Here is a 19,116-nt window from a genome sequence, read left to right as displayed (position 1 = left end):
CCTACATGTGAGGAAAGACATGTAAGGGGGGCAAAAAAAAAGGTAGGAACAAAGTATTGGGAAAAGAGGGAAATTTCCCACCTTCTTGAATAAAATCTTTTAACACCTGTCATTCAGTGCCCACTACTATACTCTCAAAGAGCAATGTCACTTGAAATACTTTTTATTTATATAGAAAACACAAAATAATCAAAGGAAGACAACTAGATTTCACAACAACCCTGAAAATATCATTCAAGAAACTAGTTGCTATTTATTTCCCTAAGAAATCATACGATACAAAACATCTTAAGGCAATTCACAAAACTTATGTGATCCAAGGAAAGTCTAAATGATCCTTATATAATGATAGCACTAAGGGATTTTAACTATCACTTATAACATAGTATCTATAGAAAATCAAGTTTGAAATTCCAACTTAAAATACAAGAAATAAATTATCAAGATCCTGCAGCTTTATTTTTCCAACATTAGAAAAGTTTCATAAAGTATATTCATTTAACACAAGTCCTGGCAATTTACCTAGCATGAGGAAGGAGGAGGGCATTTCATTGGGATTTTATCTTGAAAATACAGAACTAAAAAGCATGAACTATTTGTGTTTCACAAGCTGATTATGACTTTTTACAATTCCACTTTTACTTGGCTATAAAACTCAAATGATACTGGAAGATAAGTAGGTAGGAGGAAAGGAAAGATATAATTGCTTCATTCATTCAACAATTATTTATTGAGCATCTATTAACAAGAATTGTTTTAGGCACCTGGGAAATACAGTTGGACAAAAAGGGCAAATGTAAATTTATGAAGGATTTCTGCTGCTAGTGGCAATCACTAAAGTTAGTGACAAGAGATCTCAGTCAGTGCTCCTGGGTCTCACATAACCTTTGATAATGGTTTCCTCCTACTTCTATGTCTTACTTTACTACAAACAGAAAAAAAATAAATAAAAACAATTGTTCCTGAACATTTTTTTCACAAACCAGAATAACGTTTCTGGGGGTGAAGAACCAAAGAATGCACTGCATATGGCCAAGGATATGGACCATATTGCTAGAAAGCAAATTAATTCCCCTCTCATGCTCTCCTACTACCTCCTTTTTCATTACTGCAAACTACGTAGTGAAAGGCAAGACCCATGGAGATTGGTGTTTTGAGACAGCAACAGCAACATGTTCTGAAGAGGTGAACTGCAGAAGAATCTTAGGCAGTAACAGTATACTACTACCAAAACTAAGAGATAAGAATCAAGATTTGATTGTGTGACTATAAGAATAGTATCCGTAAAAGAAGAACATGTACCTTTAGAAAACTAAAGGAACTATAATTTCACCAAAGAGTACACTATTAAATAAAACTTTACCATACTTTGCATGTTCTCATGAGGCTTTAATTATAATCACAATGTACAAGGCAGGTGCATCTAAAAGGCTACCTCGTGTTTTATTTGGTAAAACAATCTTTCATAATCGAGTCAGCCACAGTGTACAGTAGATATAATATCATGCCCAGAGATCCTCTCAGGCTTTAAAATCAATCTTTGTTTGAATCCTCCTTTCAGGCATATTCGATTAGACATTAAGCAGAAGAAAAAGAACCTAAGAATCTGAGCAAAATTTAGAGGCTACTATATTATGAAAGATTCTCTACCATCTAAATGATAACATTCCTAGTTAAGGATGAGTAACAAAGTAACATAAGAAACACAATATAGTTATTAACATAGCAGATGGATAGTTTTAAGACCCTCTGGACTCTGAGTCTGGTCTTTGTAAATAAAAACACAGAGTAGTAGGCTAAATGTTAATATGCTAAAGAAAATATTTATAAGTATATTCAGGTCAACCAGATAAACTATTCCTTTTTAATTTCTTAAACACAACTTCCTTTTCAATATCTTAAAAACAATATGTTTTAATTGTAAGATTCATTTATGTTAAAAGCAAAACACTTCCTTATTAATTCAATAGGGAGCTATCACTAATGTAGGAGCTACTGTTTTTCTTTTAATATTGTGTAACTCAGCAATAAGTATGCCTTAGTGCTCAAAAAAATTTTTAACAGAATATTTAAATAAGAACATGTACCCAAGGAAAGAAATATTAAAAACAATACCATATATTGTTTACTGTTTTGAATTCGCTTTTGCTTGCCATAATTTATGAGAATTCCAAGTTAAAACTTACTACTATAATGTATCTTGAGAAAAGATTTTAGGATGTTTCAAAATGTCAATGAATTCTCATTTTAGAACTCAGACATTTTAACATTATACGTAATATGTAAGCGCTAACTGAAAAAAAAAAGTCAATTTCTATAGTTAAAGAATTTGTATTCATTAAGTAAAAACAAGCTTTTCTTCCTCCTTATAAGAATCAAAGTTGTAAGCAAAATTTCAAAGTGCTATAGGCAACCGCACATGAAAATAATCCTAAATAGAATTTATTTATGTAATTATATTTACAACCAAACTGGAACCTAGATCATTAGACCTTAACTAATTTACATACCTGTACCAATGAATATTTGGAAAAATCTTCCATTTGATATCGCCTAAGCACTTCATTTAGTCGTTGATCTGAAAAAGGAACAAAAAAAGTCTATAGTTTATTGGCTAATGTTCAACATTTAAAAATTACAACTAAGGTAGCTTACCTGAGATATCCAATGTAAAACTGCTAGTCTTCACTGTTTCTCAAAATGAATCCTCAATTTCAGCACGTTTTTGAAATTTAAGAAAGAGGCCCCTCTATACACATAACCCAACCAACTATTGCCAATGGTAAAAAGAATATCTGAAAAGAACTAATTATTCGGGTTTCATAAATTTAATTCTCAATCTCTCCTGGCTTACTCTTCAGGTTAGCAAAAGTAAAAAAGATACTCTCCACTTTTCTTTTTCTTCCCCTGCTACTAGAAGTGAAAAGAGCTGAAAAGATAAACTGTAGCCATCGTTTTTAGAATAGTGAAAACAGACTGAAATTCTGTTCCAGGACAAACCTCCACATGGAAGAGAAACAGCAGGACAAAGATTATGAATTAAACAGGAGTGAGCAAGAGATAATAGAAATGAAGGACTGGAATAAAACCAAGTGCTCTCAGCAAGCACAAGGTGATTAATATTTTTATTCACATCAAGAAAACATACAATAGAACACAGTTAAAATGTACAAAACCGATTCTTTCAAGATCACATGGGCCATTTAAAACTGATAATTTACTGGCCATAGAGTAAATCTCAACTTTCAAAAAGGCCGAAGCCAAAGAGAGCATGTAACTGACAACAGCACAATTAAGCTGGAATTAAAAACTAAAAAACATGAAGGAAAAATTTTAATATGTTTTGAAGTTCAGAATTTACTTTTTTAAAATATGAAATTTATTATTAAATTGGTTTCCATACAACACCCAGTGCTCATCCCAACAGGTGCCCTCCTCAATACCCATCACCCACTCTCCCCTCCTTCCCAACCCCATCAACCCTCAGTTTGTTCTCAGTTTTTGAGAGTCTCTTGTTTTGGCTCCCTCCCTCTCTAACCTCTTTTTTTTTTTTTTTTCCTTCCCCGCTGCCATGGTCTTCTGTTACGTTTCTCAGGATCCACATAAGAATGAAAACATATGGTATATATCTTTCTCTCTATGACTTATTTCACTTAGCATAATACTAGCCAGTTCCATTCATGTTGCTACAAATGGCCATATTTCATTCTTTCTCTTTGCCACATAGTATTCCACTGTGTATATAAACCACAATTTCTTTATCCATTCATCAGTTGATGCACATTTAGGCTCTTTCCATAATTTGGCTATTGTTGAAAGTGCTGATATAAACATTGGGGTGCAAGTGCCCCTATGCATCAGCACTCCTGTATCCCTTGGGTAAATTCCAAGCAGTGCTATTGCTGGGTCATAGGGTAGATCTATTTTTAATTTTTTGAGGAACCTCCACACTGTTTTCCAGAGTGGCTGCACCAGTTTGCATTCCCACCAACAGTGCAAGAGGGTTCCCGTTTCTCCACATCGTCACCAGCATCTATAGTCTCCTGATTTGTTCATTTTAGCCACTCTGACTGGCGTGAGGTGATATCTGAGTGTGGTTTTGATTTGTATTTCCCTGATGAGGAGCGATGTTGAGCATCTTTTCATGTGCCTGTTGGCCATCTGGATGTCTTCTTTAGAGAAGTGTCTATTCATGTTTTCTGCCCATTTCTTCACTGGATTATTTGTTTTTCGGGTGTGGAGTTTGGTGAGCTCTTTATAGATTTTGGATACTAGCCCTTTGTCTCACATGTCATTTGTAAATATCTTTTCCCATTCCGTTGGTTACCTTGTGGTTTTGTTGACTGTTTCCTTTGCAGTGCAGAAGCTTTTTATCTTGATGAGGTCCCAATAGTTCATTTTTGCTTTTAATTCCCTTGCCTTTGGGGATGTGTCAAGAAAGAAATTGCTGCAGCTGAGGTCAGAGAGGTCTTTTCCTGCTTTCTCCTCTAGGGTTTTGATGGTTTCCTGTCTCACATTCAGGTCCTTTATCCATTTTGAGTTTATGTTTGTGAATGGTGTCAGAAAGTGGTCTAGTTTCAATCTTCTGCATGTTGCTGTCCAGTTCTCCCAGCACCATTTGTTAAAGAGACTGTCTTTTTTCCATTGGATATTCTTTCCTGTGTTGTCAAAGATTAGCTGGCCATACGTTTGTGGGTCTAGTTCTGGGGTTTCTATTCTATTCCATTGGTCTATGTGTCTGTTTTTGTGCCAATACCATGCTGTCTTGATGATTACAGCTTTGTAGTAGAGGCTAAAGTCTGGGATTGTGATGCCTCCTGCTTTGGTCTTCTTCTTTAAAATTATGTTGGATATTCGGGGCCTTTTGTGGTTCCATACAAATTTTAGGGTTGCTTGTTCTAGCTTCGAGAAGAATGCTGGTGCAATTTTGATTGGGGTTGCACTGAATGTGTAGATAGCTATGGGTAGTATTGACATTTTACCAATATTTATTCTTCCAATCCATGAGCATGGAATGTTTTTCCATTTCTTTATATCTTCTTCAATTTCCTTCATAAGCTTTCTATAGTTTTCAGCATACAGACCTTTTACATCTTTGGTTAGGTTTGTTCCTAGGTATTTTATAGTTCTTAGTGCAATTGTGAATGGGATTAATTTCTTTATTTGTCTTTCTGTTGCTTCATTACTAGTGTATAAGAATGCAACTGATTTCTGTACATTGATTTTGTACCCTGCGACTTTGCTGAATTCACGTATCAGTTTTAGCAGACTTTTGGTGGAGTCTATTGGGTTTTCCATGTATAATATCATATCATCTGCCAAAAGTGAAAGCTTGACTTCACCTTGTCAATTTTGATGCCTTTGAATTCCTTCTGTTGTCTGACTGCTGATGCTAGCACTTCCAATACAATGTTAAACAACAGAGGGGAGAGTGGACATCCCTGTCATGTTCCTGATCTCAGGGAAAAAGCTCTCGGTTTTTCCCCATTGAGGATGATATTAGCTGTGGGCTTTTCATAAATAGCTTTTATGATGTTTAAGTATGTACCTTCTAAATCCCAACTTTCTCGGGGGGTTTTATTTTTTTAATTTAAAAAAAAATTTTTTTAATGTTTATTTATTTCTGAGACAGAGAGAGAGACAGAGCATGAGTAGGGGAGGGGGAGAGAGAGGGAGACACAGAATCAGAAGCAGGCTCCAGGCTCTGAGCCGTAAGCACAGAGCCTGACGCGGGGCTTGAACTCACAAACCATGAGATCATGACCTCAGCCGAAGTCGGTCACTCAACCGACCAAGCTACCCAGGCACACCATCGGGGGTTTTTATTAAGAAAGATGCTGAATTTTGTCAAATGCTTTTTCTGCATCAATTGACAGGATCATATGGTTCTTTTCTTTCATTAATGTGATGTATCACATTGATTGATTTGCGAATGTTCAACCAGCCCTGCAGCCCAGGTATGAATCTCACTTGGTCATGGTGTATAATTCTTTTTATATGCTGTTGAATTCGATTTGCTACTATCTTATTGAGAATTTTTGCATCCACATTCATTAGGGATATTGGCCTGTAGTTCTCTTTTTTTGTGCTGGGTCTCTGTCTGGTTTAGGAATCAAAGTAATGCTGGCTTCATAGAATGAGTCTGGAAGTTTTCCTTCCCTTTCTATTTTTTGGAACAGCTTGAGAAGGATAGGTATTATCTCTGCTTTAAATGTCTGGTAGAATTCCCCTGGGAAGCCATCTGGTCCTGGACTCTTATTTGTTGGGAGATTTTTGATAACTGATTCAATTTCTTTGCGGGTTATGGGTCTGTTCAAGTTTTCTATTTCTTCCTGTTTGAGTTTTGGAAGTGTGTGGGTGCTTAGGAATTTGTACATTTCTTCCAGGTTGTCCAGTTTGTTGGCATATAATTTTTCATAGTATTCCTTGATAATTGCTTGCATTTCTGAGGGATTGGTTGTAATAATTCCATTTTCATTCATGATTTTATCTATTTGGGTCATCTCCCTTTTCTTTCTGAGAAGCATGGCTGAGGTTTATCGATTTTGTTTATTTTTTCAAAACACCAACTCTTGGTTTCATTGATCTTCTCTACAGTTTTTTTAGATTCTATATTGTTTATTTCTGCTCTGATCTTTATTATTTCTCTTTTTCTGCTGGGTTTGGGGTGTCTTTGCTGTTTTGCTTCTATTTCCTTTAGGGGTGCTGTTAGATTTTGTATTTGGGATTTTTCTTGTTTCTGGAGATAGGCCTGGATTGCAATGTATTTTCCTCTCAGGACTGCCTTCGCTGCATCCCAAAGCATTTGCATTGTTGTATTTTCATTTTCATTTGTTTCCATATATTTTTAAATTTCTTCTTTAATTGCCTGGTTGACCCATTCATTCTTTAGTAGGGTGTTCTTTAACCTCCATGCTTTTGGAGGTTTTCCACTTTTTCCTGTGGTTGATTTCAAGCTTCATAGCATTGTGGTCTGAAAGTATGCATGGTATGATCTCAATTCTTGTATACTTATGAAGGGCTGTTTTGTGACCCAGTATGTGATCTATCTTGGAGAAGGTTCCATGTGCACTCGAGAAGAAAGTATATTTTGTTGCTTTGGGATGCAGAGTTCTAAATATATCTGTCAAGTCCATCTGATCCAATGTATCATTCAGGGCCCTTGTTTCTTTATTGATCCTATGTCTAGATGATCTATCCATTGATGTAAGTGGAGTATTAAAGCCCCCTGCAATTACCACATTCTTATCAATAAAGTTGCTTAAGTTTGTGATTAATTCTTTTATATATTTGGGGGCTTCCATGTTCAGTGCATAGACATTTATAATTGTCAGCTCTTCCTGATGGATAGACCTGTAATTATTATATAATGCCCTTCTTCATCTCTTGTTACAGCCTTTAATTTAAAGTCTAGTTTGTCTGAAATAAGTATGGCTACTCCAGCTTTCTTTTGAGTTCCAGTAGCATGATAGATAGTTCTCCATCCCCTCACTTTCAATCTGAAGGTGTCCTCAGGTCTAAAATGAGTCTTTTGTAGACAGCAAATAGATGATGGGTCTTGTTTTTTTTATCCATTCTGATACCCGTTGTCTTTTGGTTGGAGCATTTAGTCCATTTACATTCAGTGTTATTATAGAAAGATATGGGTTCAGAGTCATTGTAATGTCTGTAAGTTTCATGCTTGTAGTGATGTCTCTGGTACTTTTTGGTCCTTGCAACATTTCACTCACAGAATCCCCCTTTGGACCTCCTGTAGGGCTGGCTTAGTGGTGATGAATTCCTTCAGTTTTTGTTTGTTTGGGAAGAACTTTCTCTCTCCTATTCTAAATGACAGACTTGCTGGATAAAGGATTCTCAGCTGCATATTTTTTCTGTTCATCACATTGAATATTTCCTGCCATTCCTTTCTGGCCTGCCAAGTTTCAGTAGATAGATCCGTCAGGAGTCTTATCTGTCTCCCTTTATATGTTAGAGTGTGTTTATCCCTAGCTGCTTTCAGAATTTTCTCTTTATCCTTGTATTTTGCCAGTTTGACTATGATATGTCATGCAGAAGATCGATTCAAGTTATGTCTGAAGGGAGTTCTCTGTGCCTCTTGGATTTCAATGCCTTTTTCCTTCCCCAGATCAGGTAAGTTGTCAGCTATGATTTCTTCAAGTACACCTTCAGCCCCTTTCTTTCTCTCTTCCTCCTCTGGAATTCCTAGTATATGGATATTGTTCCATTTCATTGCATCACTTCATTCTCTAATTCTCCCCTCATACTCCTGGATTTTTTTCTCTCTCTTTTTCTCAGCTTCCTCTTATTCCATAATTTTATCTTCTAATTCACCTATTCTCTCCTCTGCCTCTTCAATCCAAACTGTGGTCACCTCCACTTTATTTTGCACCTCATTTATAGCATTTTTTAGCTCCTTCTGACTGTTTCTTAGTCCCTTGATCTCTGTATCAATAGATTCTCTCCTGTCCTCTATACTTTTTTCAAGCCCAGCGATTAATTTTATGACTATTATTTTAAATCCATGTTCCGTTATATTGCTTAAATCGTTTTTGATCAATTTGTTAGCTGTTGCTACTTCCTGGAGTTTCTTTTGAGGAGAGTTCTTTCATCATTTTGGGTAGTCCCTGGGGTGGCTTCCAACTGCAGGGCACTTCCCCTGTGCTGTCTGGAGTAATTTGTGTTAGTGGGCGGGGCTGCAGTCAGACCCAATATATGTCCCCAGCCCACGGCTGGGGCCACAGTCAGACTGGTGTGTACCTTATCTTCCCCTCTCCCAGGGGCAGGACTCACTGTGGAGTGGTGTGGCCCCTGTCTGGGCTACTTGCACACTGCCAGGCTTGTGGTGCTTCTTCTATGGGATCTGGCGTAACAGCTGGGGTGGATCCGCAAGGTGCACAGGGTCAGGAGGGGCAGGCTTCGCCCGCTTTGCCGTCGGTGGTCCCCTGTGGGAGGGGCCCTGCAGCACCCGGATGGAGGCACGCAGACCCAATGGAGGAATGGATCCACAGAAGCACAGTGTTGGGTGTTTGCGCGGTGCATGCAAGTCGGAAAATACTATTTAATAATCCAGAGGTCACAGGAGGAATTACAAAACAAATTTAAATGTATTTTGAGGTGACTGACAGTGAAAATATAGTAACTCAAAACTTGCTCAAAAAGAAATTCATAGCTTTTAGTTGCACACACTAGAAAAAAATGGCTTAAATTAATGAACTATGAGTCCATTCCAAGAAGTCAGAAGAAAAGGAAATTAAACCAAAAGAATGTCAGGTGAAGGAAATAATAAAGATAAGTCCACTCCAAAGAAATTGAAAATAAACTCATAAAAAAGATCAACAAATACGATCATCTCAAAAGCTACTGTTAAAGCATATGATTAAAATTTAAGATATATTCATGATAAAGCCTCCAGAATGTAAGAATAGCAATTAATTTCCTTAATACAATAACGGATTCCTATATAAACACACAGCAAATATCATACTTAAGAATGAGATGTTGAAAACTTTCCCTTGGAAATTGGTAATGACAAAATGACAAATTATCTTGATATTTAGTCATACTCTACTGGCAGTCTAAGTTTATGCAATTATTAATACAATAAAAAATAAAAGGTATAAAGACAGAAAAGGAAAAAAAAATCACCTGTCATTATCAATAGTTATGGGTGTGTAGGTATAGGTAGATCCCAGAGAACATATTGATAAATTCTTAGAATAATGACCTTTAGGGGTGCCTGGATGGCTCAGTCGGTTAAGCAACTGACCCTTGATTTCGGTTTGGGTCATGATCTCCTGGTTGTAGGATCAAGCCCTGCATCAGGCTTTGCCCTGCTAGTGCAGAGCCTGCTTGGGATTCTCTCTCCCCCTCTATCTCTCTGCCTCTCCCCTGCTTGTATGCATGCTCATGCTCTCTCACTCTCTCTCTCAAAATAAATAAACATTTAAAACAGAGAGAGAGAGAATAATAACCTTTAGCATGGTTTTTGGATACAAGGTCAAAAAAAAATTATATTTCTATATACTGGCAACAAAGTTAGAAAATAAAAGATATCATTTACAATACTATACAAAAAACCCCACAATTATCTAGGAATATATCTAAAAGACTCAAACAGGGGAGCTTGGGTGGCTCAGTTGGTTGAGTGTTCAACTTGATTTCAGCTCAGGTCATGATTTCAAGGTTCGTGGGTTCAAGTCCCATGTCAGGCTTTGCGCTGGCAGTGCGAGGCCTGCTTGGGATTATCTCTCTCTCCCTGCTCTCCCCTGCTCACTTACTCTTGCTCTCTCTCCCTCTCAAGATAAATTAAAAACAATAATAATAAAATTGACGAATTGAAAAGAACAGGCAATACAAAAATATATTCATGTCATACAGAACACCTGAATTACAATGAGGGGGAAATAGTAATCTTTTTTAAATTGGTCTAGGTCAACTGGATATCCTCATAAAAAATAAAACATACATAAAAATCAATTCTAGACGAAATGAAGATCTGTGAATATCAAAACAAATTCTACACAAGAACAAAGAGAATATCTTAAAATCTTAGGGTAGGGAATATTTTTTTAATCAGAACACAAAAAGCACTAGCCATAAATGAAAAAAACTGATAAACTGAACTACATTAAAATTAAGAACTTTTGTTTAACAAAAAGAGACTTTTAAGAGAGTAAAAATACAAGATACAAACATGGAGAAGATATTTCCAACACATGTAACAGACAAAAGTCTTGTATCTAGAATATACAAGAGCTGTCAATTAAAGGAAGACAACCTTATGGAAAAGTGGAAGGAGACATGAATGGACACTTCACATAAAGGTTACTCAGAGGACCAATAAACATAGAAAAGCTGCTCAACCTCATTAGGCATCAGGAAAATACAAATTAAAATGACAATAAAGAGCTAAAATTAGAAAACATGTTGGTAACAACGTAAAATAATTAGAACTCTCATATACTACTGGTGGGGATATTAATTAGTACAACTTTAAAATTAAACATATATATAATTCCTAAGAATATACATAACCAAAATGTGTACACTTGAGCACCAAGGACCATGAAAAAAATGTTGATAACAGCATTATTCTCAATGGCCCCCAAACAGAAACTGCAATGATCCATCAAAAGAAAAACAGATAAATGTGATAGATTTAAAACTGGAATATTTTATAGCAGAGAAAATGAACAAGCTACATCTACACGCAAGAATGTGGGTAAATCTCAAAGACATAATTAATGTTAAAGGAGCCAAAAACAAGAATACACAGCTTATGATTCCATTTATATAAAGGTCAAACATAGGCAAATTAAATATATTGATTATCTTCAATTACCTTTGAAGAGAAGCGAACCTGGAAATGTTCTATTTCTTTTTTTTTTTTTTTAATGTTTATTCACTTTTGAGAGAGCATGAGCAAGGGAGGGGCAGAGACAGGGAGACACAGACTGGGAAGCAGGCTCCAGGCTCTGAGCTGTCAGCAAAGTGCTGGACGGTGGGGGGCCTCAAACTCACTGACCACAAGACCCATGAACTACTTGGACGCTCAACTCACTGAGCCATACAGGTGCCCAAGAAATGTTCTATTTCTTGACCTAAGTTGCAGTTATAGGAGTATGAACTTTGTAATCATTCACTTAGCTTTATATTTGTTTTCTTTACTTTTCTGTTATGCTACATATGTTATGCATAACTACATATACATATGTATGGAATTCAAACTACGTAAGTTTTAAAAATGTATATATAATAATGCACACAGGTAGTATATACACTCTATGTTGGGAACTTCAGATAATAGTTTTCTTCCTTAAAAATACACATAATCGGGGCGCCTGGGTGGCGCAGTCGGTTAAGCGTCCGACTTCAGCCAGGTCACGATCTCGCGGTCCGTGAGTTCGAGCCCCGCGTCAGGCTCTGGGCTGATGGCTCAGAGCCTGGAGCCTGTTTCAGATTCTGTGTCTCCCTCTCTCTGCCCCTCCCCCGTTCGTGCTCTGTCTCTCTCTGTCCCAAAAATAAATAAACATTGAAAAAAAAATTAAAAAAAAAATACACATAATTTAGTGGAGAAATATGACAAACGTGATTCTGGTAAAGAAACAAGTAATCATGGAGTACTGATACTGTAAATGGTTAACTTTTTATTGAGTTTAAAAGAAATTATCCACATATTTTATTGTTACCCACAGAACTTTTAAGATAGTTACTTGACACACAGAACTACAATTTTATGCCCATATAGGATCTAATTTCTGCCTGTTACTCTTCTTCCCTGTGAGTCTTAAAAAGAGGCTGGAGTTATGGTAATGGATATAGTAATTCCAGTACAAATCACATCCCCACCCCCCCACCCCCCCTGCCCAGTAGGGTTTTCAAATAAGAAAAAATACTAAATCTGAGTTCTCAGTGATTAAAATAGGTTCAGAAGTCAATTGTGGATTACTGAGGAAAACACATTCAATCCTCAGAGATTGACTTTAATCTGAAGAAAATATTACTATAATTTAAATCTACTATTTCCTTCATTCATTCAATATGTACTTACCACACTATTGTTTAATTTGCATTTACTGAATTACTGAGGAGACTGTCATTTTTCGTTTTTTTAGTTCTTCAATTTTATTTTTTTGTAAATGGCCTAGTCATATTCTTTAACCATTTTTCTATTAGTATGAATTTATTTTTGTTTGTGAAAGATCTTTCTAAATTTTGGACAGGCTAATCAATTCTCAGTCATATTTACTAGTAAATACATTCTCCCTTTCTTCAGCTGGGCTAGTCACTTATTGGTGATGTCTTTTACAATATCCAAGCTTTTATCTCTAAAATACTCTAATTGTATGTATTTTCTTCTAGTCAAAAATGTTTATATCTGTTGAAGAAATCTTTCCCTATCCTGAGATCATCAAGACACCCTCTTAAATTTTTTTTATGAAAGTTTAAAGAGAGTTTACTTCTTCAATCAACCTGCAGATGTTTTCTTCTATATATGTGAAAAAGGTATCTTTATTATTTTTTCTTTCCTATTTGATAGCTAATTATCCTAGCACCATTTGCTAAATAGTCTATTCTTTTCCCACTGATTTGTATTGGTTTTTTCTTTTTCAGATAACAAGTGTTCATGTATGTGTCTTTTTCTGTGCTAATTTATTCCACTGATTTATGATTTATCAATCTGACAATCTAACATTGATTTAATAATTGGATATTTATACCAAGTTTTAATAGCTGGCAAATAAAATTTCCCACCTTGTTGTTTAAAATTCCCTGGTTCTTCCACTAGATTTTAGAACCATGTTGTCAAAACTACGTTTCAGAATGCATCGAATCTAACCATTAATCTTGGAAGAACTGACATATCTATTATACTGAGTGTTCTAATCTGCAATTTGATATGTTAATGGTTTCTCCATTAACCTACCTCTTCTTTATTGTATTCAATAATTTTTTAATGCTAACTACCTATTGGCGGGATGAACCCAATATTAAGACAACTATTTTATGGGTACATACCCAATATACACATATATGTATGTATGTACACACAGTCATTGCTGGATTTATTTTTTATTTAGGATTTTAGTTTCCACATGCATAAGTGAAATAGGTTTATATATATACATATATGTGTGTGTGTGTTTATATATATGTGTGTGTGTATATATATATATATATATACACATTTTTTTTGCAAATTTCTTTGTTGGGTAGAAGTTAAGAATACAGACACTGAAACTAGACAGCCTGGGTTCAAATATCAGCCCAGTCACTTTTTAGTTATGAGTTAACCATGAGTTTGTGATGGCACTTATCCAGAGAGTTGAGATTTTTCTTATGGCTACCAAACAGCTGGGTGTGAGAACTGTTAAAGCAAACTAAAAAAACTGATCTAGAGATTAGGTATAACTGAGTATGTGCTACTCAGAGAAGCAAGAGTTTAATCATATTATGTTTACTGACAAGAGAACAGATGAACTAATGGGTAACGGTTATAGGCTGTATAAGAAAGTAATAAAAAATAAGCTGGGAAAGAGTTAACAGAAGAAAATCAAGAGTTCAAAGAATAGAATTCTTGATGAAGTCAAAGAACAGTTACAGTGGAAGAAACTTGTGTTTCAGATTTCAAAAGTAGGGTAACTTGAATAAGACTTCTGCTTATGTCCAGAATGAAGAAGGACCACCCTCCCACTCAACACAACCAAAAGCAAATAAATAAATGAAATTATGGTTTGCAAGACAGCAGACAACAGACGATGATGAGAGATGCAAAACAAATGACGTGAGCCCTATAATTGCTCCAGCTTAATGACCTAAGAGACTTTCCAAGCCATGGCACAAAGAGGGAAAATGCAGGGATAACTCAGCAGACTCTATGACTGAGCAGACTCAGCAGACTCTAAGGAAACGCAGCTAAGAAGTGGTGGAGACCAAGTGAATTAGAACTGGCAGGACAAAATATGAGACAGAAAGCTACACAGAGAGAGAATTCTGGATATATGAAATCTGTGGAGGGTCGCTCTGTATACAACAGTACACAACAGACTACTGAGTAGCTCTTTATCTATTAAAGAAATTAAATTTACAGTTTAAAATCTTTCCACAAAGAAAACTCTAGGTCCCACTGGCTTTACTGGTAAATTCTACCAAACATTTAAGGAAGAAATAATGCCAATTCTATGCAAACTTTTCCAGAAAATTAAAGAGAACAAAATATTTTCCAAGAAATTCTTTGAGGCAAGCATCACCTAACACCAAAATCAGACAAAGACATTAAAGGGGAAAAAAAGGCTTTATGAACATAGAAAATTAAATTGTAAATAAACTTTTAGAAAATCAAACCTAACAACATATAAAAAGGATAATACATGACCAAGAGGAGTTTATCCCCAAAAGAAAGGTAAGGCAGGCTTAAAATTTGAAAATTAATCAATGTTAAGTGGTCACCCTATTAACAAGCTAAAAGTGAAAAAAAAAAAAACAAAACAAAAAAAAAAACAATCCTCTCAATAAATGCAGAAAAAGCATTAGGAAAAAAAAAATCACCATCCATTCTGATTAAAAACTCTCAGATGGGGCGCCTGGGTGGCTCAGTCAGTTGAGCGTTCCACTTCAGCTCAGGTCATGATCTCATGGTTCATGGGTTCAGGCCCCATGTCAGGCTCTCTGTTGTCAGTGCAGAGCTTGCTTTGGATCCTCTGTTCCCCTCTCTCTCTGTCCCTCCATCTCTGGTTCTCTCTCTGTCTCTCTCTCTCAAAAGTAAATAAACATTAAAAAAAAAAAAACTCGCAGAAAACCAGGAATAGAAAGGAATATCCTCAACCCTTGAAAAACATCTAAGAAAAATCTAGTTAGTATCATACTTAATTCTGAAAGACAGATGCTTGTTTTATAAGATCAGGAAGAAGACAAGGATGTCCACTTCAACCACGTGTGTTCAACGTTGTATACTAGAAGTTCTAGCCAATACAATAAAGCAAGAAAATGAAATGAAAGGCATCCAAATTGGAAAGGAAGAAGTAAAACTGTACTGACAGATGAAAAGATCATCCATATATAAAATATCTGATGAACTCTAAAAAAAACCCTACTAGAACAAGTGGGTTTAAAAGGCTGCAGAATACATTATGACAAAAAGAAAAAGTATTTCTGTACATTAGTAATGATAAATCAGAAATTGAATGTAAAAGAATACCATTTACTATAGTATCAGAAACATAATACATAGGAATTAGTCTGATAAAAGATATGCAAAATCCATACACTAAACACTACAAAATATTGCAAAGAGAAATAAAAGAATAGGTACATCAATGGAGAGAATATACCTTTTCATTGGTAAGAGGACTCAATATCATTAGATATGAATTCTACACATATTGATCAATAGATTCAATGCAATGTCTCAAAATCTCAGCATCTTTTTTGGAAGAAATTGACAAACTGATTATAAAATTCATATGAAGTGCAAAGTACCTAGGATACCCAAAATAACTGAAAAAGAGCAAATTTGAAAGACTAACATCATCTGATTTTATGACTTACTATAAAGCTGCAATAATCAAAACATTGGGATACTGGTACTCAAATAGATAAACAAACCAATGGAACAGAATAGAGTCCAGAAATAGATCAACACAAATAAGGACAACTGATTTTTAGCAAAGATGCAAAGGTAATCCAATGGAGAAAGGACAGTCTTTTCAATTGTATCCATATGCAAAAAGATGAACTTTGACCCCTATCTTGCACCTTGTACAAAATTTAAGTCAAACAGATCATAAATCTACATATAAAACCTAAAATTACGGAATTTCTAGATGAAAACATAGAAGGAAATGTTTGCAGCCTTTGATTAAACAAAGATTTCTTAGATATGACATCCATAAAAGAACAAATTGAGAATTTAGTCAAAATTAAAAACCTCTCCGTGCAGAACACTTAAAGAATAAAAAAAAATAATAATCACCACTTCCCAAATTCCTACCACAAGAATGATTTTTTCATTCCTTAGCTTAATAAATAAGTATCTCTTTGAACAGTTTCCTAAGGACTATCAGATTTCCCTTCTCAGATGGAGGTGAAGAATGGTATACTACAAAAATGCTAGTTTGTTAGGAGCATGGTTAGGTCTGCAATTGCCTGTAGTTAGTTGTAAAGCTAATGCTTTTATCACAGGGGTTGCCAGTTGAGAAATGCCAAATCAAACTGTCTCGAACTGGATTAACAAATCCAAATGGAACAAATGAAAAGAGACAATCAAGATCAATTGAAGTTAATGCAGAGAAGGTCAGAGTAGGTGGGAGAGGGTCAAGCCATCTATATTTACCTCAGGTGGTGTCCAGGTGTTTTGTCTAACTGGGTAATCTACCCAGCTGTAAACGGCACACTAGGTCCAGTTAAAACAAAAAAATGGCTAGCTCACTCCTCTAAAACTCATTGTTTCTGTGTAACTTAGGTACCTTCCCCACCCCAACCAAACTACTTATCACCCAGTTCTTATCCCACACCACTCAGCTGATGGCTAGCTAGTCTTCCTTAGGGATGGCAGATACTCCCACTTAAAACACAGAAATAATAATATAGTACCATTACAGGGCATTAATAATTTTAAATATACATAATGCACTTAATATGGACTAGAAATCATGCTAAGCAATTTACATCATCTCATTTAATCCTTACAACCCTATGAGAGTTATTGTGCTATTATACCCATTTTAGAAATGAGAAAACTGAGGCACAGCAAAGCTAAGGTCAGGTCAAAGACCTGAAAAAAGAAAAAGCCAGGATATGAACCTAGACAGACTCAATCTAGAGGTTGAGTCTTTAACCACTGGTTTTTGTTTTGTTTTTTTGTTTTTTTTTAACCACTGGTTTATAAAGCTTTCAAAATGGAACTTACTACTTTTTTTCCTACCTTCCCACTCCTTAACACAAAAATCTCAGTTGCCCTCTACCTCTTTCTCTCAAATTCTCTAATCTCCAATCTCACCGTACTACCTTAGCTCACCCCTTATGTGAATGGTAACAACAGTCACCTAACTTGTACTCTGCTAAAATGCATGTTCCTCATAACAGCCACACCAGGCTTTCCAAATCACAATCCGATCATGTTACTCTCAAGTGAATTCCTTTCCCTGGCTCCAATAACCTGTGTTATGGTCCAAACTCAACACACAGAAGACAAGGCCCTTCACCATCCAGCCCCATTCTTCCCTTTAGGTCTACTTGCTATTTGCCTATATAAACCACATTTTGTACAAGCCAACCTTGTTCCAAGTCTTTCACAAAACATATTCCTAATTCCTTCAAAGCTGCAATACTATTCTCTTTGGGATACCTACACAATTCTTTATCTATATTCATATTAGTACTTCAAGTTTCAGGCCAAATGACACCTTTCTTGACCACAGCTAATAATAATCCTGTAATAGTCAATATTTGCTTACCTCTATGTGTCAGATAGTATTCTAAATCCTTTACATATTTAATACTCATTTAATCATTCCAACAACCCTATAAGGAAACTGAGGCAAAAGAGCGGTTGCTTCCACTTCAGTGTATTTGTGGAATTTACACATTTCTTTTCTCAAATTCTTGGAAGGTAGAACTGTCTTCCTCATCTTTGCAGCAGCAGCTATGTCTGTACAGAGTCTGGCATAACTGAAACAGGAGTAGTTCAATAAAAATCTATTTACAAATGGCCAGAACTGTGCCTCTATGTTCTAATGGCAAACTTGGAAACTCCTCCTGGACATTAGCCTTCTAATTTCTCCAGTTATGCGAGAAGCATAACAACCATGTTTGGTGTCTAGTAGAGTTCCATGTAAGCTAAAGGAACGTACAAGGATTTACCAAACGGTTCTGCTTAAGTACATACACGTCCTCATGCATACCACCAAGCTTTTTGTAAAGCTAACTTTTTATAAATTTCCATGCACCGAACAGGCATTCGAAAAATGTTAGTTGGTTAGTGATGACGACATTAAACATGTAAGAATTCTCAAATAAAAGAATATGGAGCTTACTTTGATCTCTCAGAAAGTCGATTTCCGTGGCCATTTCGATACAATTTCAGCCTGGAGCTTTTACCACCTTCACTTTCTTAAAAAACAAAAACAAAAAAAACCCAGAGAGCTCACTGTCCGGGAAAGCTAAACTAAAGCAACACTGGAGGTTGTCAAGCACTCAGCAGTGTAATCAGTATCCTACTCACGCGGCGTCAACAGCCCCGCCGCGCCTTCTCCTGAGTCCCAGCCGAGCCCCTCCTCGCTCAGGCGACAGACTTCAGGTTTCAGGTTTGCTGGGGACCCGCCAAGTGAATTTTGTTTCACGTTCACTCGAATCCCAGCCGGGTAAAAAGGAGACGCGGGTGGATATAGACGTCCCGCAGGTCACTCGGGGTCGTGTCGGGCCACTTAGGAGAAAGCCAAGGAAGCCAGCCAGGAGGCCGGGTGGAGGCGTCCTTGAAGGAGCGTTTGGGGGGGGGTGGGCGTTGACTTCAGGACCGCGGGGAAACCCGGGGCCAACTGCGGAAGTCCACCCGGCCCGCCCTGCGACTTTGAAACCGGTGCCCTGGACCGCTCCTTGGAGACGGTAACGCCGCCTGCG

At 36.4% G+C, this 19,116-nt stretch overlaps 1 protein-coding gene across 5 annotated transcripts in view; it reads right to left on the bottom strand.

Annotated features, from left to right (window-relative positions):
• SCLT1 (sodium channel and clathrin linker 1) overlaps nucleotides 1–19,076 on the bottom strand; it is a 226,190-nt gene extending 207,114 nt beyond the window's left edge. For 3 of the 5 annotated variants that reach the window (XR_003968348.1, XM_030313073.1, XM_030313072.1), the window contains exons 1-2: nucleotides 18,534–19,076; nucleotides 2,511–2,578 (exon numbers count right to left, since the gene is read on the bottom strand). Coding sequence is in view for 3 of the 5 variants with exons in the window: in XM_030313073.1 (XP_030168933.1) it covers nucleotides 2,511–2,578; nucleotides 18,534–18,567 (102 nt within the window). In the remaining 2 variants the exon portion in view is untranslated. The remainder of the gene's footprint in view (nucleotides 1–2,510; nucleotides 2,579–18,533) is intronic. The other 2 variants (XR_003968349.1, XM_030313074.1) reach the window with 1 other exon arrangement.
• Nucleotides 19,077–19,116: the final 40 nt, after the last annotated feature.

This window comes from Lynx canadensis, chromosome B1 (assembly GCF_007474595.2).
Source record: "Lynx canadensis isolate LIC74 chromosome B1, mLynCan4.pri.v2, whole genome shotgun sequence".
NCBI lineage: Eukaryota > Metazoa > Chordata > Mammalia > Carnivora > Felidae > Lynx > Lynx canadensis.
The sequence above is the reverse complement of the archived record's forward strand: the minus strand, read 5'-3'. Positions and strand labels throughout refer to the sequence as shown.